This window comes from Hippocampus bargibanti, linkage group LG08 (assembly GCF_051943395.1).
Source record: "Hippocampus bargibanti isolate YZ-2025 linkage group LG08, ASM5194339v1, whole genome shotgun sequence".
Lineage (NCBI taxonomy): Eukaryota > Metazoa > Chordata > Actinopteri > Syngnathiformes > Syngnathidae > Hippocampus > Hippocampus bargibanti.
Window position 1 is genome coordinate 13,790,168 of NC_142741.1, and position 27,133 is coordinate 13,817,300.

Below are 27,133 nucleotides of genomic sequence, written 5' to 3' on the forward strand. Positions count from 1 at the left end.
TTTTAGAGTAAACAACAGCTAGGAGAGACAAATACAGTGAGACCTCAACTTACGAACTTAATTGGTTCCCAGACAGAGTGTGTAAGGTGAAAAGTGTGTATCTCAAAAAACATTTTCCCATAGGAAACCATTAAAATGGGAATAATCCGTTCCCGGGTTTCCATAAAATATACTTTTCAACTAAATAAGCCTTAAAACTACACACAACATACCTTATTCTATGTATAATAAATGTGATATTGTATTGTAATGAAAGAAATACACTGCATTGTATCATAACGTCACTTTATTTACATCATTTATGGCTTGATGGAATGGCGTCAGAGGTCGAAGGTCAAAGGGAATTGCTGTTTAGAAAGAGGCGCATTACATGAGGACTGTAATTAAAGAAATAAACTGTGCTGTAAAATTAAGTTTTATTTACCTTTTTGATGGTCGTTGATGGCTTATGGAAGGAGAGTCACCTTCCATAAGGACTGTTGGTAACTTAACCTCTGGTGCTGTTCGGTCGTGTGCTTCCGCCGAAGATCACTCCGCCAGCCGTGGTGGGTGTGTATTATGAAAATAGTGCTTATTATAAGGTTTAATTTTCATAAATTTGACGTTTGTAAGACGAAAAGTTAGTAAGATAAGGTGTTTGTAAGTTGAGGTCTCACTGTATATGACAATGATGATTTGTGATACAGTACAAGTGCGGGTAAGGCACTGTTTTCTATCACAATGGCAATTTTTCGTACCATCCTCTGGGAGCAGTATTAGCATACAGTATCTATATTGCCTTCTATTTCACAAAGGCCAAACTGGGATATGCTCAGAAACACAGAAGTCATAGCTTTTTCCAGGGATATTTTTCATTTCGGGGAGTTACTTCAATTACATTTATGAGTCAGTTCTCTTTTTCATGGTTATGATTTCAGTTAAAAACCTCTTGTAACCTTTTGATTTCTTTTAGATATTAATCCAATTGTGCCAGGAAGGCATGCGAAAAAAAATGGAGAGGATCTCTGTTGGGATAGTTTGTGGTCATCCAGATTCGTGCATGTCTAACTATGTCTAATTGTGTAGCCCCTGTCAACCAAAGTTTGCTTTGTTTGCTAACAAAGGCCACACAAGCAGTCCACACTTTGTAGGCGGGCCCATCATATTACACCCTGAGCACGGTCTTTGTTTTGTTTTGTTTTTTAGTTTTTTTTTTTCTTGCAACATCCAAAATAGAAGGACAAAATCTGGCACATGCATCTTGTTTTGTTTTATGTTACACTGCAGCGGAGCACCCGTGTTAAAAGCTGAGGTCAGTCTAATAAACACAATAGGGGGTAATTTGTCCAACAAATATGTCATGAACACCCATGCTTGCTCCTTGTTAAGGTCAACACATCTGTGTGATTATGCAAGGACTTGCCAAGCAATCAGAACAATAATGCAGCAGGGAAGTGCTCCATGCATTGATCTTGACTCTCGGAGTGTTCGGAATTGAGGGATCAGCTTGTCTCCTGTTTGCCTCCCTCTGGATGTATCCCCTCTCTTTGCATCGAGTAAGAAGGAGGGGAAGAGCGGAAGAGGAAATAATGTCATCTTCCCCATATTCAGTCTCAGGGGTAGTGATATCATTGTTTATGGATCCACAGGCTTTCACTTCCTCTGTTTCTGTTGCTCCCCTTCCTTTTGTTTCTCCGAGACATGTCCGTAAAGATCCCAATTTATTTTTCACACATTCGTGAGGGATATCCAAGATTCTAACCATACACAAACCATTTTCAAAATTTTCATGTTTGAATTCTGTGTGAAAAGGTACTGATACTGCATTAGGAATTGAAGTTAAAACACATATTTTGCGGATATTATCAGCAGCCTAGCAAGGCAGAAAGAAAGCTGTAAGGATAGGACAAAGACAGTCACTTTTTACTGAAAGCAGTTTTCTAATAACATTGGTCAGCAGATTTTCACTACACTTTTTTTTACATCAGCGATCCAATTACACTTTTCTATCTCCAATCTTTGCAGATTCTGAAGCTTCCCTCATTTTTTTCCTAGCACATCACATTTTTAAAATAATAATAACAGCACCATAATGTCTTTGTTAATCATGTCACCAGTGGAACATGTTCTACCGGAGACAAATTCCACAATAAAGATGTTTCTGATTCTGATTATGACACTATATATAATATTTTAATATAGTTGTTTCTTTTGAATTACGGGGTAGGTTCAGCAGTAGGTGTTTTTTTTTGCTAGTATGCCACAGCTATAAATTTCATCATACGGTAAAATCCGTCCCATTCAAGATTAAAAAATGAAAATACAGTAAATGCTCGCTATAAAGCTTTTCACCTTTCACTACTTTGCTGTTTCATTCTTTTTTTTTTAAGTCATAGTATGGGATTTTGGTAATTTGTGTGAAAGATGACAACATTCATGGAAATAATCTCCAAATCTCCTGAAATAATCCAATCTCCTATTCTTTTTGAAAGTCGCAGGCAAACAATACTGGCTTCGAACCAGAAATGTTGTTCCAGGCAGAAAAAGACAATGCAATTCCATCAGAAATATTTATTGACAATGGACAACATTTTTATTCAATGTACATATTTATACATTTTTGATTGATGTCAATATCCCAAATACGACTTTTCCTTAATCTTGAGAAATTTGTCACATGACCAAATACATCCATCGTTCCTTTTTCAGAACAGTTTAATCCTCCCAATATTATTACACCAATTCAAGACACACTTCACATTCTAAAGAGAAATGAGTTTACATTCACATTTTTAAACTTTCTGTAAGGACTGTACCAGATTTTAATGGATACAACACATTACATCGCCACATTGAAGAAATTGGTTTTAAAAAACTGCAAATGTGTGCCCCATGTCAATTAAATTTTTTAAGGTTAACTGCGGGTTGCATCAATCTTAACTGTTCACATTCCCTTGATTCTTTAAATGTGTGTTATGGCCCCAATCCATAAATGCCACCCAGCAACCCTAAAAAGTATAACATTTGCACAATGGACTGAGTGGGACAGTGGGAGAGTGGGAGCAAAGAGCATGCCAAAAGGACTTTTTCGGTTTAGTTGTGGCACTGTCTGCTGCGGTTGGGCTGTGTGCTATGTTATGCTATGGACAGTTGTAAGCCACCTCGTCCAGATGCATTCTTTACAGATTTTGGAGTCCTGCCTTCTCTCTTTTAAACATATATCCAGTAACACTGTATGAGCATCTGTCAGTTTCCATGTGCAACAGAACAGCTGCTATCAAAGCATCGATGCATGCATGCAAACATGCATACGTACATGCTTACATACATGCATAAATACATAGATACATACATACAGTACATACATACATACTTGATGCACATAGACTTATCTGTTGAACTGTAAAATTCCGCTAATGCAGCCAGATATGGAGAGATATAGACTTGGTCAATTGGTCTCGCAGTAGCACACTCGAAATGGCAATCTCATGCCAATCTTTACATTCCTGGTGGGTGTAACGGATGTTTGGCAAAATGTGTTGTATGACTGCACTGGAGGTAAAGACAAATTCTCAAACACCTTCAACCAGAATCAAGACCCTCATCAGAAGCTATTGGGAGTTTTTTTCTGCTCAAACATCACTGTGCTTGTCTGCTATGTGATACGACTGCTGATTCCAACAACTGATGTGTTGCATGTTCACTCACAACTTTATGAAAGAAAATCTTGAAAATAATCAGTGGTACTCAAACCTTTTCATCCCACTGGATTTACATGTCATATGTACCAATGCCTGAAATGGCTAATATTGGTAAGTGCTGGAAACCACTGGCTGGGTCAATGAACCAGAATGAGAGGTCGAAGTCTTCCTGTATTCTTGGCTGTGATGAAAAGGTCCTCCAACCACAGCCCGGCGCCTCAACAATCCTCCAGAGCAGAGGTCGGGAACATATGGTTCGCGAGCCATATATGGCTCTTTTGATGATTGCATCTGGCTCGTAGATAAAAAAAATACATATGCTCGCTTTTTCACTGTTCATTTCCCATTTGGGCTGCAGTTGTCGGAAAGCACAATTTTGATTGGATGATATTGACCTCGGTTGTCTGAAAGCGCAATTTGGATTGGATGATACTGACTTAAGGTGGCCGTTGATGTTCAAAGAGCAATTTTGATTGGACGATACTGACCTAGGAGGCTGTTGATGTTGAAATAGATAAAGGCCCCCTTTTAAATAAGCCAGGCGACTAAAAAAATGAAGAGTATCGTACACTTCAGATTGACTGGACCGAAGGATTCGCCTTTGTGGAGAGAAAAAGGTTCTGCCGTGATTCTAATTTACAATGAAACAATACCATAATTTATGTATTTATGTATCTAATGGGTTTATTTTGATCGTTCGTCCCTGATTCATTGCTTCTACGGGCGTTGATGGCAGAGGATGGTTAAATCATCAGGAAGCCAGGTGTTGAACAGAAAGTTGGTTTAATCTTGAAGAGAGCGGAGACATCGCGGTGTCGGCCAAGGAGGAGGCATGGAGAGGAGGAATGAAATTGTTTGTAGCATTTGTCGCAAGCAGGCCCCAGGGTGTGATATAGATGAGCTGGTGACTGGGAAAAGGTGTGTGATCTGCCGTCGCGGCTCCAGTGACGTGCATCGGGAATCTTCTTGATGAACGATGTCCTCGCGAATCCAGGTGAAGCTTGTGGCTGCTAAGACGGCTAGCAGCTCCGCAACCGGTCCATCCCACGTTGGTGTGGTCCACGTCATTCTCTTCAGACCCCATCTCCGTCCTATGGAGAACAAAAGAAGACTTGTGCCAGGTCTCATGTCTAAAGGATGGTTTCATTCTACACATCACACTTTCTTGGCGTTTCTTTCCCTATCTAAGTCTGTCTTATCGTTTAGGCTCTGCAATGCATTCTCTCACAGAAATGGCAGTAAGTCATTGTTAGATGTTAGTTGGTTAGGATATGTTATTGGTTAGTGAGTCTGCATTTCTGGAGGGCACCACTTTCTTGGGGAATGACGTTGCAGCCAACGTCACTCATTACCAAATGTGAACATTTTGGCAATGATGATCTGAGATATCGTCACTCCCCCTATTGAGACATCAAAAGTCTCAATTTGCCAACAGGGAGTGTGTTTGCGTGGAACACGATCCATCATTGACATTGCACAGATTATCAATTTGTATAAAACCATTTGTCAATCATTGTTCCAAAATTTTGGAGGCCAAATCTTGGCATGTCACCACATTGTATGAGTGGAGGACAACCTTCCACAATTCTTTAGCACAAGTTGACATGGTCAGCAACATTATGGCAATCTGCGTAAATGGTCGTCATACTCGCCTTTTGTCGTTCAGTTGGAGGGCACCAGTTGACATTCAGTTTGGCTTCTGCATAGGACATCTTTCCGTGCAACCCAGCTTCATCTCCGGTCACCCTGGCACGGATGCACCAGGAGTTCTTCCCTTCTGAAGAATCTCCTTCTCCCAATTCTGAAAGAAGCTGGTTAGCGTGGAAGCCCTATACAATATAATATCGGATTCCGCCTGAATCTCTGACTGACACCGGCCCCCACTCAATTTATCCGTCAATTTCCGGTGAGAAATTCCTTTAATGTGTACTGCAGTCAATTACTTTAATGTGCATTGCATTCAATTGATAATAATAATAATAATTTGTAATCAAATCAATCTCGACAGGTTACCCTGCCTTTATAGTCGTAACTATAAACTACTTTTGAACTGACAAATGTCATCACTGTATGCAAAGCAGCCAGAAGATAAATTAGCATTTGCGGCTATCTTAATAAACGTTGGATTTCCGCCATCGCATCTCCAACGTTGAATATTTTTCGTACGATCAAGCCTAATTGTAACAATTCATCGCTCGCTAGATGGTTGGATGAGAAATATTTGCAAAAAATAAAAATTGTCATGCATTTGAATAAATGCCAAACACTATACTTTTGGAAATCAAAACTATTATCAAAAGGGGCTTTGTCATCGATCCCAAATCATCAGTTCGGTGTGCCAAACTCTAGACGTATAAGTTAATTACACCAGCCGTTGCGGCTTCTCTTCTTGGATCTCCTATGACAATTGAAACGGGGATTAAATTTTGTTTTCAAAAACATCAAGAATCAAAATGCAGAATCAAAATGCTACAACTGTGATTCAGCAGCGTTTTTGTTTCATGTGGGCGGTTTTCGTCAAAGAGCTATGGGAAAAAACAGTGTTATGTCATTCATGAGGACTTCAAGCTGGCATGGTTGAACAGGTTTCCCAATGAGACAGGATAGTCGTCTGCATGGCACCTCCGTCGAGTCCTCTTGTAATGACAAGGCTTTTTCCCCAGGGCACATTCTCTCGTCCTGTGAAAGGCGAAAAGAGAACTGCGCGGCAGATTTCATGCAGGAAAGAACAATGTTTTTGCACAATATGTTTGTGGATGTTAACGCAACTGCTTTATTCATTTTATTTCCGTTTATTTACCTATTTGGGAACAAAGTAATTTGTCGATCCTAGAATGCGGCTATGAATTTATCCCCCCCCCCCCTTTCGGGCAGAGAAGGAAGGAGGACTGGGCTGCCCGCTCTCTCTGGGTAGCCCAGCCCCCCTTTTGTTTTAGCGAAACTCACACAACGCGCGCACTTACACAAAAAATATACAAATACAATGCACGCACAAAAAGGGAAAACAAAAGACACAATTTTAATTTAAAACAGATTCTTATCTGGATCTGAAGTCGGGGAAGGCGACGCAGGAAAAACTGCGGCGAAGGCGGAAGTAGACGCCAAAACATGTCAGGTATTTGAACACCGACAATACACTGTCTGTAAGATAAGAATCTGTTTTAAATTAGATATCAAGTAGACAGGATGAACTTAATACAACTATTACGCAAAAGACACAAGATAAAAGACAGAGGACAAAAGACACAACTCACGGACAGACGGCTCCTCCAAATGCCCCCCCCCCTCAGCCGACCCCTCTCTGTATATATATATATATATATATATATATATATATATATATATATATATATATATATATATATATATATATATATCAGTGACGTGCAGTCAGGGGAGGCAGGTGAGGCACTGCCTCACCTGTCATCATGGAAAGCTGTCATGGAAATATCAAATGAAAAAATAATTAAACAGTTATATGTATTTAGTGATTTGTACTTTAAAGTTCTTGTCCATTTAACTTCACCGTTTTAGGATGTTTTTCAAAATCGCTGAATTTTCACATTTACCGTTCAAATACTAAGTAGAGACGAGCGGTGAGGCAGCAGCCGGTTGAGCCTCACCATGGATTGCGCAATCACTATGCTTACTGTGCTGGCGTGCTCTGCAGTGAGACCGCATTGCTGTCCTTCTGCATATCGCTATTAAAGCGTTCAAACACGTTTAGTATATGAAATACATTTCTACAGTTTAGCTGGTGTATATAATGTAGAGTCATTGTACATTATAAACACTGTACTACAGTGTTTATTTTGTTTTATTTTTATCAAAACGCTGTGCGTAGGTGAGGCAAACAGTCCTCCCGCCTCATGACAGGGGGCACTTGTGATTCCAGAGATACTTCCGACTCCACATCTGCAGAATAATAAAATTAGAGACAGAAAGCTACAGTTAGCAAGTAAAGTGCAACCCTGCAGTCATTTTTTCGTGTTGCTTGGCCTCACTTTCAGAATGGAGGATTACATATCTAAATTGAAAGAATTTGTTAGCTCGTATGCTTACAGGCTTTTCAATTGTCTGTGGTTCTGAAGATAGTGGTTGCTAGTTGTTTCTGTTTGTTTTGAAGTTTACAAATTTATTTTACACCTATTGCACCAATGCAACACCCAGCGACTACTTAACTTTCATCCTGCCAAGACATCATATATATATATATATATATATATATATATATATATATATATATATATATATATATATATATATATATATATATATATATATATATATATCCAACGATCCATTTTCCATGCCGCTTATTCCTCATTAGGGTGAGGGGTGCTGGAGCCTATCCCAGCTGTCTTCGGGCATGAGGCGGGGGACACCCTGAATTGGCTGCCGTGTGTGTGTGTGTGTGTGTGTGTGTGTGTGTGTGTGTGTGTGTGTGTGTGTGTGTGTGTGTGTGTGTGTGTGTGTGTCTTTGCATAAGGCGCCAGGCCATCCTGGAACCTGCAATGGAAAATCGGCTTATGTTGCGTCAGTCACAGTTTCATAAACTATGATTTTGTTTTGACAGTAAACGATGTTATGCAAAAAGTAATTACATAGCCTATTGCCACACAACCTTTTACATGGGTTGAATGTGGTGCAGATCTTCACTTTTGGCCATTACTTGCATTGCATTGAGGCATATGTAGCAGTTCTCGGCCAGATCCTACAGAAGCCAATTGAGTTTGCTGTTTTTGGCAGTTTATGACACCAACTTTGACATTTGCACTACCATCACCTGCAGGACTGGAGTGAAACAACTTAATTTGGGCACATTTAGGATAATTTGCTGTTTTATTTTATTTTTTTGCCAAGTTCCCATTTGTCTGGCGTGAGGTTGTTTCACTTTCATAGGCATGGCTTGTGCTTGTGATGTCTTGGCAGGATGAAAGTTAAATAGTCATTGGGTGTTGCATTGGTGCAGTAGTTATAACGCAAATATCTGCAACCATCCCCACTTCGAGAAAAAAAATAGTTTGATTACAAAAGTTTTTTTCTTAATTTCAATAGAACAAAATGAATGGAATATTAAATATGTTACTGTGATGAATACTGCAGAAAGGGGGGATTGTGGAATAAAGGGGGTGAGGGTGATTGCATGGTTTCAGCTTGTCAGACAGGAGAAGTGTGGCTTTTATAGCAAAGTAATTGCCGTTTACTTTCCACAAGCACACACACGTGTACGTCTTTCGGACAACATGCTGTCTCAGCTATGTTTGACAGAAAATGTAGTTATGTTTTTGGCACTCTGCAATCAAGAATATGTGGCTCAACCGATGTGCCTGTGTTTGTTTTACTCCAGGTTTGATTTGTTCTGCTCTATATACATTGAAATTCAAGTTGATTTAAGCCCCAAACCAAGAGTTCGCTCCTGACTGAAACGACCTGCGTGTAGCTGTGATGAAATGTGCTGTAGTGACTTATTGCAATTCTTAAATTGGAATCTGCACCGTAAAAAAGACTTCAACATTTTCCCCCCGAACTCTGTTTGAGAGAGAGACACAGAGGGAGAGACAGGGAGAGAGACACACAGAGACAGACAGAAAAACCACATGACGAGAGCAGTGCAGCATAGTATTATAAGTTTAAGTCATCAATTAGCAAAATGGGGCTTTTCTTACTTTGTTGCTATTTCTGCGATTTTGGTTCCCGTGTGATTACTATCATCCACTTTCACACAATGTCTATCTTTTTCAGCGAGGTCTAATGACAGTATAATAAAATGCTCATACCTAAGAGGGAAAAGGGTTCAATAAACCAGGTCATCCACCTTCTGCTCTTCATACAATAAAATAATTCATGGCTACGACATCCGCCTTGTGTTCAGTCAGACCCACATATCACACCAAGTAAATCGATGTGTGAGACTGTGGTAAGACCATGGAGATAATTTTACTCTTACTTAATTATTCATATGTTCTTTTGGGGGGGACCATGTTTTTCAAATGGAAATTACATCTGCATTCTCAATCAACCAGTACTGTACAGGCTTTTCTTTTTATCCTCTGGTACATGCCTTCGAAATTGTATACATTGCACACTTTGCGGTACTTAACCATAATTTTAATTTATTCATTTATTATCGTTCTAATTTGACTGAAACAAAAAGCCAGGTGAGATGTGATCATATTTGCATTTGGATGGACATCAGCATATCCTTTGCCCTGAATGGGCTGTGTTGTGCAAACAAGTAAATTGTCGCACAAGACTGCAGCTGGGGGAGTTGCCTCACATCAGCTCACACAGAGCGGCCCTTTGCTCAGAACTCTAAAATGACAGAGCAGCCAATTCACAGGGATCTAATTGTAGCGCCGCACTCCTTGCCTGCATGTGCGTGTTTTTCCATGTATTTGTTTGTGGCCTAGCGCGATCCAGCTCTCTAATCTTGTGTGTGTGTTTTGGCTCCATGCGTCCCCCTGCAGAGAGGGGTGAGGACAAAGCAGTAACCCAGAAATAGCTCTTTGTGCTGGGGTCAATTCTTCCCTGAGTGGAGATCAGGTGAAGACAAGAGTGGAGCTATTTAAAGGGAGGTTATGTAAAACAGCAATGCCCAAATTGTTGTTCAGACTTAATGCCTCGAGAGTGTCTTCATTTTCTGCCAGTTTGCCCTTAGTTTTACTCCTTGGTGATTTCTACTGCCTTTGTGACCGATTTATTGCTTTATTATTTTGTATGCAATAGTTACTCCATGTACAGCACTTTGTATGCGGAGTTGTTTGTTTGAAAGTGTGCTGTAAATACAGTTGAGTTATTGGGTTTTTAGTGGTTTATATATCCACCAATTAAGCGAATACGAAGATAGACGAGAGAAGGTGGGAATAAGCGTTAACTTTACATGCAGAGTGAGCAGCACCAAGTTCCTGGGAGTGCACATATACGAAGACCTGTCCTGGAGCCACAACACGGCATCACTGGCCAAGAGAGCCCACCAGCGCCTGTACTTCCTCCGCAAGGTCAAAAGAGTTGGAGCCCCGACCCCCATCACGACCTCCTACTACCGCGGTACCATCGAGAGCATCCTGACCAGCTGTATCACCGTGTGTACGGCGCCTGCAACTTGTCCTGCCGTAAGACTCTGCAGCGCATCGTGAGGACAGCTGAGAAGATCATCGGTCTCTCTCTCCCCCCCTTCAGGGAATTTACAACACCCGCCTCAACCGCAGAGCCATCAGGATCGCTGGCGATCCCACCCACCCCTCCCACAGCCTCTTCAGCCTGCTGCCACCGGGTAGGAGACTGCGGAGTCTCCGAGCCAAGACCAGCAGGCTCAAGGACAGTTTCTGCCACCAGGCAGTACGCAGACTCAACTCCCTCCCAGCCCTGCCCCCCCCTTGCCCCTTCCCACTGCCACACTCACCAAACTCTGAGTACACGCTACACGCTGTACTATCATCCTGAACTCTATTTTTCTGTCCTTTGTTTTTTTTTCTGCAAGACCTCACTTCAATCCTTTTTTGTTGTTTGTTTGTGCATGACTACATTACGTCACTTTATATACGACACTACCTCACTTTACATACGTCACTACCTCACTTTACATACAACACTACTTCAATTTACATTCAGAAATTACATGCATTGTCTGTTGTCAATTGTATGTCTTTTTGTATGCCTTGCTGGGTCTGAGAGGACATTAATTTCATCTGTGCTGTATATCATGCATATTAGCATATCTGACAATAAAGCTGACTTTGACTTTGACTCACAGCCACTGGAGGGCGCCGTCAGCTCTCACTTGGCCTTGTGCGTTTGTGCTTTTTCCTCTTACTCACCAAGCCTTTGAGCATGTGGCAATCGAATGGAATGGAAGACTGGTACATCCGTCGGTGATTCACCAGGCCTACATATAACCCTTTTTATTTGACGAGTTGGATATTTTTCTGTGTTTGTGTTGACTTCTTAATTAAGGTCAAATATTACATTTGAAAGTAACGTGCCAGACAGGAGACCGAAAGGAAGGCAGGGGAGGAGGTTTATGGATGTTGTCAAAGAGGATATGAATGAAGGTAGCTGGTGTGAGAAGAGGATGCAAAAAAACGGTTAGATTGGAGGACACTGATTTGCCGTGGCGACCCCTACAGTGAAAAACCGAAGGAAGATTACATTTGAAAGTAAAATTACCTAAATTCAGCAGTAGTTATGGGTCCTTGTGTATTGTTTAATATTTTAAATGAAAATTATTAGTATTGATTTTGAAGGGGGAAAAAAAATCATCTTCAATATGTGTTAATGTCAACTGGTACAATATTCTCTTGTGCCCTAATTTGTAATTATATTATACAGTAAAGTCTCGTTATATCGATATTCAAGGGAGTCCGAAAAAATATCGATATAACCGAGACTATCGATATATCCGACCCTGTTTGCATGTAATTTTCTCCGTGCGTGCATAGAAATAGTATCGATATAACCGGGACTATCGATATATGCGATATCGATATAACGAGACTTTACTGTATTTGGTTACATAATACAGTTGTATTTGTTTTCTTTTTATATTGCAGTTTGCTTTTAATTTCAATTGATTAATTGTATATTCATATTTGTTTGGGTCTTTTTCCAAATGTAAAACTATTCTTTTTAAAGTTGATATATTCTTTTCAGGGGTCGCCACAGTGAATCAGTGTCCTTTATTTTCAGAGGTTTGATTCACCTCTGTATTTTTCCGGGCTTGGGACCGGCACAATAAGACACTGGCTTGTGTCCCCTTGTGGATACAGAACAAGCAACTCCATGAGCTTTATAAAGATGAAGATGCTTGATAAAAAGGCAATGGCAGCAAGGATAATAGTAATCGGCAACATAAAGTAAAACTACTCATCATTTGATGACAATTCTTCATTTTCAATCTACAGCAGCAAAATTGAAAGTGGTGGGGGTGGTGAAAAGATAAAAACAAAGTACTGTATTTATGCATAATAGAAATGTCATAAGACTGAAATGTTCAACTGTGCAAAAAAACGTTTCATGAAAATAACTGTACATTGTGCAAGTTTAAAAAAAAGCATATTTGATATATGTAAAAGCACATGTTCATGAAATGTTTGGTGCTGTAGAAAAGTGGCAAATGCCAAACAAAGTTTCAAGATCTGGCCCAGATTCCACATGGAGGGCATTGCAAATTTAAAATTATTATTCTATATGCTTATATCTTGTATTTTATATTTTTAGATTATATTCTGTACTGTGTACAGTGCATTTTCTAATTTGATTTTGTGCATGCAAATACTTTGCTTTTCTACTTTATTCCCTCTAAATTTAGCTGCTGTAGTTTGGGAATTTCTCCAGTGTGAGACAAAAATGATCATTATCCCCCTATCAAGTTCTCAGGTGATACATTTCTCTTTTCCTCAGATGGACCAGATGTCCGATGAGGAGGTGGAGGTCAGAGAAGGGGAGGAAGAGGAGGACAGCGATAAGGAAGATCAAGATCTAGATAAGATGTTTGGAGCCTGGCTGGGAGAACTGGACAAACTCACGCAGGTACACATCCTAAACTAAACAGTCTTCTCCTCATTCAATTTGACTGTGTATGCTACATTCACATTTTTTGACTATCCAGAGCTTGGATGATGGGCGCCCGGAGCGCCCTTCTCAGCGCAAGGCACCTCTTCGACAGGAGACCAACATGGCTAACTTCTCCTACAGATTCTCCATATACAACATCAATGGTCAGAATACCCCTTATTAGTGAAGGTCCTTTTTCAAATGTCTAACCCAGATGCTGTTCTGTCTGGTTGCAGAGGCATTGAATCAGGGCGAAAATGTCGATCTGGATGCCCTCATGGCAGACCTCAGCTCTATTGAACAGGAACTCAGTACCGTCAACCCCAAACAAAACAGCAGCATGGCACGTCTAGGACTCACCGATACCAAGGTACATCTACTGTTGTGACGCTGTATCATGCCTGAAGATGTTTCCAAGATGCCTGAAGATGTTTCCTGCTCACTCACACAGACATAAAAGTTAACCACTGAGCAATGGCTACGTTTACACTGCAGAGCGTGATGAAATAAGATCTCTTCATATACTCATTCCCTTACAAAAACAAATGCAACTTCAAAAGGTCAATCCAACGTGTCCCTGATGTGATATGTATGCACACATTTTGGAAGCCCGAACTTGACCCCCCCCCCCCCAAAAAAAAAAAAAAACAAAAAAAAAACATTCATGTATCTCAGTGTCCACACAAGTAAACATATTCCTGCGTATAGGGGCTCATTTTATCAACTAAAATTGGCAGTGGAACAAGGTGGGAGGAGGTACATATAATTTGGGCGTGCTTTCATTTTTTGCTTCGTGACAGTGGTCAGTTTTGACAAACTCAGACCAGGACACATAACTGCTTTCCTGTATGATGAGCTGCATGTAGAATAAAATGTGTGTCATTAAGTCAAACCCTTCCCAAGTTTCTCTAATGTCATACTCCATTATCGTCAAATGTTTTCCTTTTATTCCATTTTACCTGGATAAAGGTATTTCAACACTTGTTGAGAAAGTTATAATCTTATTTAAAACAGTCTGTAGAGCAGAGGTGTCAAATTCATTTCACATCGTGGGCCACATATGGCCTCGGTAGATGTCAAGTCGGCTGGACCATTAAAATTATACCATACATGCTATAAATAACCAAAATATCATGTCTTTCATTAGTTTTGGTGTAAAGAAGCACAAGAACATTAGGAAAATGATGATATTTAATGAACATTCCTTTTAAACAACATTTCGTTTTATGGACAAATATGCAATTTACTTTAATCATTCACATATATGCATTGCAACTGATCCCAATGATTCTACAACGGCACAAAATTAGCAATAAATTGGTATCAAAAAGTGTAGTAATGCACTTTAAGATTAAATCAGATTTATAAAGAAATGAATTTTCAAACCATTGTTTTTGTTCCTGATATTTGGCATCTTTTGGCCTGTACAAGTGCAAGTGCAAGTGTCCTGAATAGCTGACACTTTCAGAATGTTATTTAAGTGCTAGTTTGTGAGCTTAGAACGCATTTTTGTTTTATTGATATTCATTACTGAGAAGATTTCTTCACAAAGGTAAGCCAGGGCTGTTAATTTGGGGTAGCCTCGTAGTAAATACTGATGTAATTTTGAGGCAAATTTGCCCTTCATATCTGCATTACATTGCAAATCAATTATCTCTCTCTGGATTTCAACCGTTAGATCAGAAGCTTTAAAGGACAACCAACGTCACTTTTTTGTTTCTTAACTTCTTCTTCTTCTTCTTCTTCTTTTCCTTTCGACTTCCCTTCAGGTTGTCGCCACAGTGAATTGGATTGGATTGGATTTGCCTTTATTAGTCTTAGAATCAGTGTCCTCCATTGTGCATCCTCTTCTCTCACACCAGCTACCTTCATATCCTCTTTGACAACATCCATAAACCTCCTCTTTGGTCTTCCTCTCGGTGTCCTGCCTGGCAGTTTAAGGCTCAGCATCCTTCTCCTGATATCGTCACTCTCTTTCCTCTGGACACCTCAGTCTGGCCTTTCTGACTTTCTCTCCAAAGCCTCTCATATGAGTTGTCACTCTGATATACTCACTCCTGATCCTATCCAACCTGGTCACTCCCAAAGAAAACCTAAACATCTTCATCTTGTCTACCTCCAGCTCTGCTTCCTGTCTTTTTTTTCAGTGGCACTGTCTCCAGTCCAAACATCATGGCAGGCCTCACCACCATTTTATACACCTTTCCTTTCATCCTTGCTGTCACACATCACACCTGACATTTTTATCCAGCTGTTCCAGCCTGCCTGCACATGCTTCTTCACCTCTTTTCCACAGTCTCCATTGCTCTGGACAGTTTATCCCAACAATTAAAATCCTCCACCTTCTTTATCTCTTCTCCCTGTAGCATCACTCTTGTACTTGGGTCCTTCTCATTCACACACATATATTCCGTCTTGCTGCAACTGATCTTCATTCGTCTCCTTTCTGGTATATATGATGTCACGTAATAAATGAAGCATCTGCAAGGCCGAATTACGAATAACACCAAAAATGTGTCACGGTTTGCAAGGTGGTGATGCCGGTCGTGGATCCCAAAAAGGTAGGCAGGAGGGAGCAGCAGGTTGTGTTTGAGAAATTGTATTAAAATGAAGCCAACAGGAACAAAATCTAAAACATCAAAGTTATTCAAACAGAAAAAATAAAAAGTATCAAATAAAGACCAAGAGTAAAAGTCTGCCAAGATTAAACAAACACATGCACCGCATACAATTCATACACAGTGCATACAATTGCATACAAAGCATGCAATGACCTGACAACGAATGGTCGTGCTGGGAGTCATTTTCAGTGTCACTGATTGGGAACGACCAGCACCTGCGAGGCAACAGGCAGGGCTGACAGCGTTACCCGTTGGTCGCCAATCCGAACGTGGCAGTACGCCACTGATCGGGACGACAAGCACCTGTGCAGGTGCAGGCGGGGCCGACAGCGCCACCCGTTGGTCGCCAACCAGATCATGACAAAATGTCCACTTTATGCTTCAAGTGAAATACAGTAAAGTCTCATTATATCGATATTGAAGGGAGTCCGAAAAAATATCGATATAACCGGGACTATCGATATATCCGACCCCGTTTGCATGTAATTTTCTCCGTGCGTGCATAGAAATAGTATCGATATAATCGGGACTATCGATATATCCGATATCGATATAACGAGACTTTACTGTAAAAGCAAATATTGAGACAGCAGCTGTTAGTGGCTTTACTTGACAGAAATTGTCATAGAATGTGAGACCATTCAAGTTTAGCTAGTTTATGATATGCTTTGTGTGTGAACCACATTTACATTTTTTTTAAAAACTCGAATTTATTACCTTACTTTTTTGTAGTACGCTCTTGCACCTATTGTCACTTTCTTGCTCATGCAGATTTAAACAAAAGAGTAGTAGTGTGCTTGCTTCAAGCTGTTTGTTTCTCACAGTTGAAGATTCCTGTAACAATGACACATACTATTAAAAGGAATTCAACATGTTTTTGAACAAAAAAACATGTAATTTCATGTAACAAAATCCTGGAATAATGAAACGGATAATAAAACTCCGGTCACAATTTGTGAAAATGCGGTATCTTCACAAAGGCAACATTATTAATCTTCTATCCTTTTAAATACTTTTTTGTCTAGATTCGTCAGAAGCCTCCAGCGGGGCGCAGTAGCAGGCAGCATTTAGCGGGGGGAAGTTGTGACGGTGGTGGAGGCAACAGTGTCAGTGGTGCCGGCAGCAGTGGGGCGAGCAGTACCAGCAGCAGCACCAGGGCCTCACCTGCCGGTACGATCAGGGTTTGTCCTGGTCAAAAAGGGAGGCAGGCGCTGGCGTCAAACTTTAGCCTGGATGATATCACTGCCCAGCTTGAGAAGGTATGCCGTTAATATCAGTGTGAAGAGTTCTCAATAGAATTGTTAAACGGACCCCAAATCTCACTTCAGTCAGTTTGGAAAGTATTCAGAACGCTTCAATTTTCCCGCATTTTCTTATGTTATGACCGATTGGAAAAAAAGGAATAAATTAATTTTTCCCTCAGAATTCTACACAAAATACCCCATGATTTCAACATGAAAGACATTTTGGTAAATTTTGTGTAAATGTATTAAAAAGAAAAAAAGAAGACAAATCACCTGTGTATAATCTTCAGCCGTCATCTGTACTTTTTGAAGGTGTCGGACGTTTCGCCTCCTATCCAAAAGGTTCGTCAGCGAACTAAAGTCTGACTGGTCGTATCAGCCTCTTGGATAGGAGGCGAAACGTCCGACACCTTCAAAAAGTACAGATGACGGCTGAAGAAACCTTCTCATCACTGGACCACTCCTGTACGACTGAGAGCTTACACAGACACCTGTGTATAAGTAACCACCTTTGGCAGCAATTACAGCTTCAATCTTTTTAAATAGGTTGCTACAAGTTTTGTACACCTACCTTTGGGCAGTTTTTCCCATTCCTCTTGACAGCATCTCTGAAGCTCTATCAGGTTGGATGGGGAGCATTGTTGCACCGCCATTTTCAATGGGATTCAAGACTGGGATCTGGCTGGGCTACTTAAGGACACTGACTTGGTTGTTCTGAAGCCACTCCTTTGATATTTTGCCTGTGTGTTTTGGATTGTTGTCCTGCTGAAAGATGAAACGCCATCCCAGTCTGACATCAACAGCGCTCAGGAACAGGTTTTCGTCCAGGATGTCTCTACATTACTGCATTAATCATTCCCTCAATCTTGACTAGTCTCCCAGTTCCTGCTGCTGAAAAACAACCCCACAGCACGATGCTGCTACCACCATGCTTCTGTATAGGCATGGTGTTCTCCAGGTGATGAGCGGTGCCTGACGACCATGTAATGTGTAGTTTGATCTTTCAATCAGCCCAGAGAATTTTGTTTCTCCTGGTCTGAGAGTACTTCAGGTGCCTTTTGGCAAACTCGAGTCGGGCTGCCATGTGGCTTTTACTCAGAATTGGCTTCCACCTGGCAACTCTTCCATACAGACCTGGTTGGTGGATTGCTGCACATACGGTTGTCCTTCTGGAAGTTTCTCCTAGCTCCATAGAAGAATGCTGGAGCTCTGACAGAGTGGCCATTGGCGTCTTGGTCACCTCTCTGACTAAGGAACTTCTCCCCCGACAGCTCAGTTTAGGTGGCCAACCAGCTCTCGGGAGATTCCTGGTGGTACTAAACATATTCCATTTAAGGAAGATGCAGGCCATAGTACTCACTGGGAAATTCAGAGTCGCAGATTTTTTTCTGTACCCTTTCCCAGATTTGTGCAAAGAAACAATCCTGTTTCAGAGGTTGACAAAGATAATTCTTTTGACTTCATGGTTGGTTTGTGTTCCTACATGCATTGTCAACTGTGGGAGCTTTTATATTTTATTCTGAATCAAGTCCAATCAACTGAATTTACCACAAATGGACTCACATTAAGCTTGAGAACCAATTTGTCGTTGATCAGTGGAGACAGGATGAATCAGAGCTCATATTTCATGGCAATGGTTATACTTATGCACAGGTGATTTTTTTCCTTTTTTGTTTTTAATAAATTAACAAAACAATTACCAAAACATCTTTCAAGTTGTCATCGTGGGGTATTTTGTGTAAAAAAACAATGTATTCATTTTGGCTGAAGGTAACAAGAAAATGCAAGAAAAGTGAAGCGTGCTGAATACTTTCCGATCTGATTGTATGTAAATACAACCCTGATAAGCATAAGAGCAAGTGCAAGAGCTACTGAAGCGTCACGTCGCTCAATAACCAGGATTATTTTTGAAAGTGTATTTCCGTGTAATTCTCTTACCGTTTTAATGTGGTAATTTTCCTGAAAATGAAAATATTGGGAATCAGTGATTCCCAACCACTGTGCTTTGACACATGAAGTAGGATGTGAGAGTTGAGAAGGTTTGCCTCAGGATTAAATTTGACTTAATCGGTCCGAAAAAGTATTTATTTACTGCAAATAACATGTCTATGTTGAACTATTGTCCTCCGGTTTCCTCCCACATTCCAAAAACATGCATGGCAGGCTGATCAGGCTGACACCCCAAATTGTCACTAGGTGTGAGTGTGACTGGTTATTTGTCTCTGTGTGTCCTGCGATTGGCTGGCAACCAATTCAGTGTGTCCCCTGCCTCGTGCCCCGAAGACGGCTGGGATAAGCTCCAGCATCCCCCCCCCCCCCCCCCCCCCCCCCGCGACCCTAATAAGGAATAAGCGGCACGGAAAATGGATGAATGGATGTAATGTGGCAGGCAGATCAAATAAAAACTATTTTATTAAATGGCAGAAGGAACATAATTTACCCATGTGTCCATTTTTTGTTTACTTTTGTGTGCTGTATAACTTTCATTTATTTACTGTCAACCACAGTCTCTATTTCTACAAGAAGTAAAATTGAATGAAAGAATCACACCATCTATGCAGCCTGAAATGACAAATACACTTGAATGTAGTTTTTATCTATACTATATATTCTTCTTTTCCTTTCGGCTTTTCCCTTCAGGGGTCACCACAGCGAATCAATGTCCTCCAGCTATCCCGGTTTTGTGCATCCTCTTCTCTCACACCAGCTACCTTCATGTCCCCTTTGACCACATCCATAAACCTCCTCTTCGGTCTTCCTCTCGGTCTCCTGCCTGGCAGTTCAAGGCTCAGCATCCTTCTCCCGATATAGTCACTCTCTCTCCTCTGGACGTGTCCAAACCATCTCAGGCTGGCCTCTCTGACTTTCTCTCCAAAGCCTCTAATATGAGTTGTCCCTCTAATGTACTCATTCCTGATCCTATCCAATCTGGTCACTCCCAAAGAAAACCTCAACATCTTCAGGTCTGCTACCTCCAGCTCTGCTTCCTGTCTTTTCTTCAGTGGCACTGTCTCCAGTCCAAACATCATGGCTGGTCTCACCACTGTTTTATACACTTTTCCTTTCATCCTAGCTGAAACCCTACTATCACACATCACACCTGACATTTTTCTCCAGCCGCTCCAGCCTGTCTGGACACGCTTCTTCACCTCTTTTCCACACTCTCTATTGCTCTGGACAGTTGACCCCAAGTACTTAAAATCCTCTACCTTCTTTATCTCTTCTCCCTGTAGCATCACTCTTGCACTTGGATCTCTCTCATTCACACACATATATTACGTCTTGCTGCGAATGATCTTCATTCCTCTCCTTTCCAGGGCATATCTCCACATCTCTAGTTTCTCCGCCACCTGTTCCCCGTTCTCGCTACAGATCACAATGTCATCTGCAAACATCATGGTCCAAGGAGATTCTTGTCTAACATCGTCTGTCAGCCTGTCCATCGCCATAGCAAATAAGAAGGGGCTCAGAGCTGACCCCTGGTGGAGTCCCACCTCCACCTTGAATTCCTCCGTCACACCGACAGCACACCTCACAACTGTCTTACAGTCATGATACATGTCTTGCACCGCCCTGACATACTTTTCTGTCACTCCAGACTTCCTCTTGCAATACCACAGCTCTTCTCTGGGAACCCTGTCGTACGCTTTCTCCAGATCTACAAAGACACAATGCAATTTTTTCTGACCTTCATTGTACTTCTCTATCAGCATTCTAAAAGCAAAGACTTTATCTGTCGTACTCTTTTTTTTGGCATGAAGCCATACTGCTGCTCACGAATGTTGACTTCTGCTCTTAGTCTACCTTCAACTACTCTTTCCCAGAGTTTCATTGTATGGCTCATCAACTTTATTCCTCTGTAATTAGTACAACTCTGCACATCTCCTTTGTTCTTAAAAATGGGCACGAGTACACTTCGTCTCCATTCTTCAGGCATCTGTTCACCATCTAAGATCTTGTTGAATAACCCAGTCAGGAACACCACCGCCACCTCTCCAAGACACTTCCATACCTCGATTGGTAAATCATCAGGCCCGAGTGCCTTTCCCCCCTTCATCCTCTTCAGCGCCCTCCTCACCTCATCCTTGTTTGCTACGTCTTGGTCCACAACAGTCACATCTTCTACTCTTTGTTCCTTCTCATTTTCCTCATTCACCAATTCTTCAAAGTATTCTTTCCATCTTGCCATCACACTACTGGCACCTGTTAATTTTATCTATACTGTATATTGGAGATAAATGTAAATGCCATAAAAAATAAAAACCCAATGTTCATGATCACTATGTGGTTAATGTTAATAATAATACATTTAATTTACAAGCGCCTTTCTGAACACTCAAGGACAAAGACAACACACAAAACAGTAAAATCGTGCATAAAACAATAAATAATAAAACAGCAGAATAAATTAGACCATGAAAGCAAGTTTAAACAGGTGGGTTTTCAGGTGTGATTTGAAAGTAGGAAGGGAGTCAATGTTAAATGTTATACACCAAAGGATATTATTTATTATTTTTATTATATTTTATTATTATTTCCATGAATAATTCCATTACTCTCCAAAATAGTTTCCATGTATGCATTTGCCTAAAGGCAGAAAGAGGGATTGAAAGAAAGCTATCTCTCAGAAAGATGTGAACATTTATCCTTGGTGTCAGTCACAAGACCAATGCCAAAATATTTGATCAGATATGTTTATTCATCTATTTGATGATAAAACTATTTACCATACAGTATGTCACGGTCAGTCATGCTTCACTGAGATGTTCCTGGTGAGACATCAAGATTATTAATCATCTCTCCCATCTCATTAGGCTTCAATGAGCATGGATGAAGCTGCTCGTCAAAGCTCCTCCCACTCACTTGGCTCAACATCCACTTCGGCTTCGGTACGGCGCCCAGCATCCAGTCAGCGGGAGCATCGACGCACGGGATCGGTCGGCACCGTCAGCGAGCATGAGGTAAACTTGATTTGGATTCTAATGATGCTTTCCTTCTATTTTTGCACTGTGTGTATGTCTGTGTGTATTTATATACTATATATATACAGTGAGACCTTGGCTTACGAACTTAATTGGTTCCCAGACACAGTGTGTAAGGTGTAAAGTGTGTATCAACTAAATAAGCCTTAAAACTACACGCAACATACCTTATTCTACGTATAATAAATGTGCTATTGTATTGTAATGAAATAAATACACTGCACTGTTTAATAAAGTCACTTTATTTAGATTTGTGATGGTCGTTGATGGCTCTTAATTGACACCTGTTGCTTTCTGACTTGTAAGATCTTACGGAACTGAGGCATCACGTTATCATTCATCATGTTGATGATTCTCATAGCCTTTTCTGGATGGAACTGTTCAATAAAAGCCTGCACATCAACTTCTAGAGGCAAATCAAATCTGGAGACAAATCAAATGTGTTGAGGACCTCATTATGGTCAGCATCAAGCTCCTCGATGTCGTCTGCATCCATTTCGAGTCCCGTAGGTGCTGGCAGAGATTTTATTACAACAAAAGGCGCGAGTCCGATGATTCCACGGACGTGGAATAAACGCGACAAAAGAAGGCGGGCGGGGCGATCCGTCCAGCACATTAGCGATCCCGGAAAGCACCAAATTTACGCCATCACTGCTAACAATCACCTCGGCAAAGCAAACTCTTGAACTTGCCAGCCCAAGCCACAGCGAGGCGTCGGAATCATGTCACTAGTGAGGTGACAGCAACTCGTTGAAATGTTCTAGTATCGGTGATGAGGGGATCAACACGCACACCACTCACATTCGCAATACCGGAAAGCACCAAATTTACGCTATCGCGGCTAACAATCACCTCCAACAGTGTGCAAAGCACACTGTTGGACTTGCCAGCACAAGACGCAGTTCGGCGCGATGTGTCGTAATCATGTCACTGGTGAGGTGATAGCGTCTCGTTGAAATGAAATGTGTTGGGTTATTTTTTTTTCGTTCGCCCTTGGTTCATTGCTTCGACGGGTGTAGATGGAGATCGATGGTTAAATCATCAGGGAGCCAGGTCAAATCAATCTTGACAGGTTATCCTGCACTTTTAGTCGTAACTATAAACTACTTTTGAACTGACAAATGTCATCACTGTACGCAAAGGCAGCCAGAAGATAAATTAGCATCTGCCTTAATAAACGTTGGATTTCCTCCATTGCATCTCCAACATTGAATACTTTCAATTCAATCAAGCCTAATTGTAACAATTTGTTGCTCGCTAGATGGTTGGAAGAGAAATATGTGCAATAAAAATTGTCATGCATTACAATAAATGCCACACATTATGCTTTTGGAAAACAAAACTATTCTCAATATGGGCTTTGTCATCGATCCCAAATCATCAGGTGGGTGTGTCAACTCTAGTTCTGCAGGTGCATCCCACCAGCCATTGCGGCCTCTCCTTTGTTGGATCTCCTATGACAATTGGAGCAGAGATTAAACTTTGCTTCCAAAAACACCAAGAATGCAAATTCGGTTCGGATGATACTCCGGATGAAAATCACAGGATGGGTGGATGCAAATGGCTTGTGCACCCCACAGTTCATCAATTCATCCTGCAAATGGAACAATTTCTCAACCATCATCCCAGCTCTGTTTGCGAATTGTTGCTTTACACATGTGCACAAAAAGCATAATGAAAAAAGTTCAGTCATCAAATTTTGCAACTCCATCTTTTCCTTTTGAAATTAATTTCTCTGCTCAGAAACTAATAAAGGTGCATCCGATCAAATTCAATTTATCGTTTTTATGAATCAAATCATCTGCTCTTTGATTTCAGGGGATGACAACTGTCAGGTCAAAACCAGTGTAATGATCACGTCACAATCATTACCTTAATAAATCTATAAATTTTCCTTCTATAAAATGTCCAACAATATCAACTGGTGAATCTCTGTAAGGACTTAATCACCAGCAAATTTAGTTACATTTACCTTGCCAATTATGTGTGTTGTGTTGAACCAGCTGGGGACAGAACAAGGTTCAGCTCTGTTTGACAAAACTAAACTTATAATTTTATAAAATCACTCTTTGATTCTGTCATTTTATACAATTTCCATTTCATTTTGCATTTGCCCAAATCAGGATTTCAAAATGATTTGTCTTTCATGGAAAAGGGCATGTAGCTTCAAAAGAGTGAATTAATCATAATCATTTATCATTGAATCTAGCAACATCTATCTTGCTGATTTCAGTTCAATTTGAGATAAACATCCTTATTTCCTCAATTGAACCGTGAGAGGAAAAACTTGAGCAAAAACATACATGATTGTTATCCTAAGGAATGCAATGGTCTCACTGCTTAAACACCATCCCCCAGTTTTTGAGACACAGCAGGCCAGATCCCAGCAGTCATAAATAACTCCAAAACGCAAATGGCCAATGTTCAAATCGCTCTTGAGAACAATGTGGCACAATTTTCAACGCTGAATTTTACAAATTCACTGTAGTTCGGCTTATGTCTATTCATTTGTCCGCTGTCTTCATTTATTTGCTCACTCAGTCTAATTAATTATTTAATTCAGTTTTTTGTTCCAAGTAGACGGCATTCGTCAAAAAGCTATGGAAAAAAGAAACAATGTTATGTCATTCATGAGGACGTCGAGCGGAGACGAAAGTCTCCTCGCTGCATGGTTGGACACGTCTCCCGATGAAACAGGACAGCCGACTCTATAGCACTCCGGTCGAGTTCTCTAATGACAAGGCAGCCTCGGTTCTGTGGAGAAGAGAGGCCTCGCGGCAGAATCAAATTCGGCAGGAAGAATGTCTTTTATACACAACATGTTTGTGAATGTTAACGCAGCCCTTTATTAATTTTATTTTCCTTTATTAACTTATTCGCCAATGAATCAATTTGCCGATCTCAGAATGTGGCTGTGAATTCACCCCCTACCCCTCTCTTACGGGTAGAGAAAGAAGGATGGGGTGTCTGTCCACATTCTTTGCTGGTAGACCACCCATCCCCCTCCTACGGGTAGAGAAAGAAGGATGTAGGGTCTGTCTGCAGTCTTTGCTGGCAAACCACCCATTCCCTCTTTTTTTTTTTTAGTGAAGTTTACACAACGCGCGTACATACACAACAATACATAAAAACACACAATGCATGCACAAAAGGACGAAAGACAAAACACGAAAAGGGAAGACAAGAACACACACAAAGACTGCTCCCCCTAACGCCCCCCTCCTCCAGCCGACCACCTTTTGCCCCCTGGACAATGAAAATCCCTGGGAAACCCCGTAGCAATGGCTAGCATTGTTGACCACGTACTAGTGTTGGTGAATGAATTGAAATTACGGTAATCCACGATATCCCGTCAACAAGCAGGCCTCGCCGAGGGAACGATCCCTCGTCGCTCTTGTGGATACAAGCAGACGACCACCAAAAGCTAGGAGCTTCTTGTCTCTTGTCGACAACCATTATAGCTGTAGCTATTTAAAACAATAAACCTCCGGAGTGAAATTAAAATTTCTCAATCTCAATTTCCCAATTTCACTTCCGGCCCTCGCGCACAGTGAATTCCAAAAATCCACCACTTGTGAATATTATAATTAGAATTATTCTGGTCTTACAGTATGATAGCCAGGGCGCGGCAAACCAGACATATCTCGATAAACATTAGGATCGATCAGTCGCGTGTATTTTTCCCGTTAATACACCTTAAGCCCGACTTAATGGGGACCCGCCTTGGCCCGATCATCAGAAATAGAACCCATAATTTGAACATGGGCTATAATCGGACGATATCTTCCAATAAAGTCGCGTTAGTAGCCTCGATACGTGGATTACGCGCAAAGAAATCCTTCTGGCCACAAAGGATTCCACATTCATTCACCCAACATAGCAGCATGCTAGCAGCACTCACCCGTGAAAACTCAACCGTGTGGTCAGGTCAGAATGAAGAGGCGCTTCCACCACGCACCCCCTAACCGCTTCGGACCCGACCGGCGCGGGTTTCGGCGCCAGAATGTTGCGTTATTTTTTTCCGTTCGCCCTTGGTTCATTGTTTCGACGGGTGTAGATGGAGATCGATGGTTAAATCATCAGGGAGCCAGGTCTTGAGCAGAAAGTTGATTTAATTGGGAGAGCACGGGCATCGCGGTGTGGACGGAGGAGCGAACATGGAGAAAAAGAGAGACGAACGGGCTGCAGGAGTATTTATGCGGCGCATAGTAATGACGCGACAGGATGTGACGTAATGAAAATGCGACATCGTGTAAAGGAAGGCAAGATATGACGTATGAGGAAGTTCAAAATGTAAACAAAGACTACAGAGCGATGTTTAGAGATGTTTGTATGGCGAATTACCCTAACAAAATGAAATTGAAGTGTCTCCTTCGGCTGGCGGAGGTCGCGAGCGGCGGTCCCGCCCCAGCTGTCAACTCGCACGGTGTCATTAGTCACGTGAAAGCATCGACTAAACTAAACTAACACCTTTGTGTAAAGCTTTTAGGCGAAGCGTGGTAGCAATGGTGAACGGTACCGGGCTCTTTATTTGTAGAATGGTCGTAGAAAGTGACTCTCAGGGAAGTGACACACAGCGTGAGAGATGTGTCAGGTTGAGATTCACATGACAGCCGCAGTGTGCATGTGACGCCACAAACCTCGTTCGTGTTTCTCAATGATCTCCTTCTTCTCCTTGACTGTGATTATTAGGGTATAATCTTGCATTCATTTCCTAATAGTAAAATTGAGGCATCGATGTGTGAATTCAGAGAGGGGGGGTGTGGAAAGGTGCGCTGGCTGGAGCGCTGTTCAGTCGTGGGCTTCCGCCGAAGGTCACTCCGCCAGATCCGAAGATCACTCCGCCAGCCATGATGGGTGTGTATCGCGAAAAGTAGTGCGTATTTCAAGGTTTAATTTTCATAAATTTGACGTTCGTACTCCAAAAGTTCGGAAGGTAAGGTGTTCGTAAGCTGAGGTCTCACTGTATATATAACAGCAAGTACGGCAGCAGTTGATCCCAGTTTCGGCCATCTTCTTTGATCACTTTCCTCATCATGGCCTTGAGGGTC

At 41.3% G+C, this 27,133-nt stretch overlaps 1 protein-coding gene across 3 annotated transcripts in view; it reads left to right on the top strand.

The window, feature by feature from the left end:
• raph1a (Ras association (RalGDS/AF-6) and pleckstrin homology domains 1a) overlaps nucleotides 1-27,133 on the top strand; it is a 138,612-nt gene that overhangs the window by 36,123 nt on the left and 75,356 nt on the right. For all 3 annotated transcript variants that reach the window (XM_089002012.1, XM_089002011.1, XM_089002013.1), the window contains 5 exons: nucleotides 13,083-13,211; nucleotides 13,291-13,399; nucleotides 13,472-13,605; nucleotides 16,882-17,115; nucleotides 21,915-22,061. In XM_089002012.1, the coding sequence (XP_088858138.1) occupies nucleotides 13,083-13,211; nucleotides 13,291-13,399; nucleotides 13,472-13,605; nucleotides 16,882-17,115; nucleotides 21,915-22,061 (753 nt within the window). The remainder of the gene's footprint in view (nucleotides 1-13,082; nucleotides 13,212-13,290; nucleotides 13,400-13,471; nucleotides 13,606-16,881; nucleotides 17,116-21,914; nucleotides 22,062-27,133) is intronic.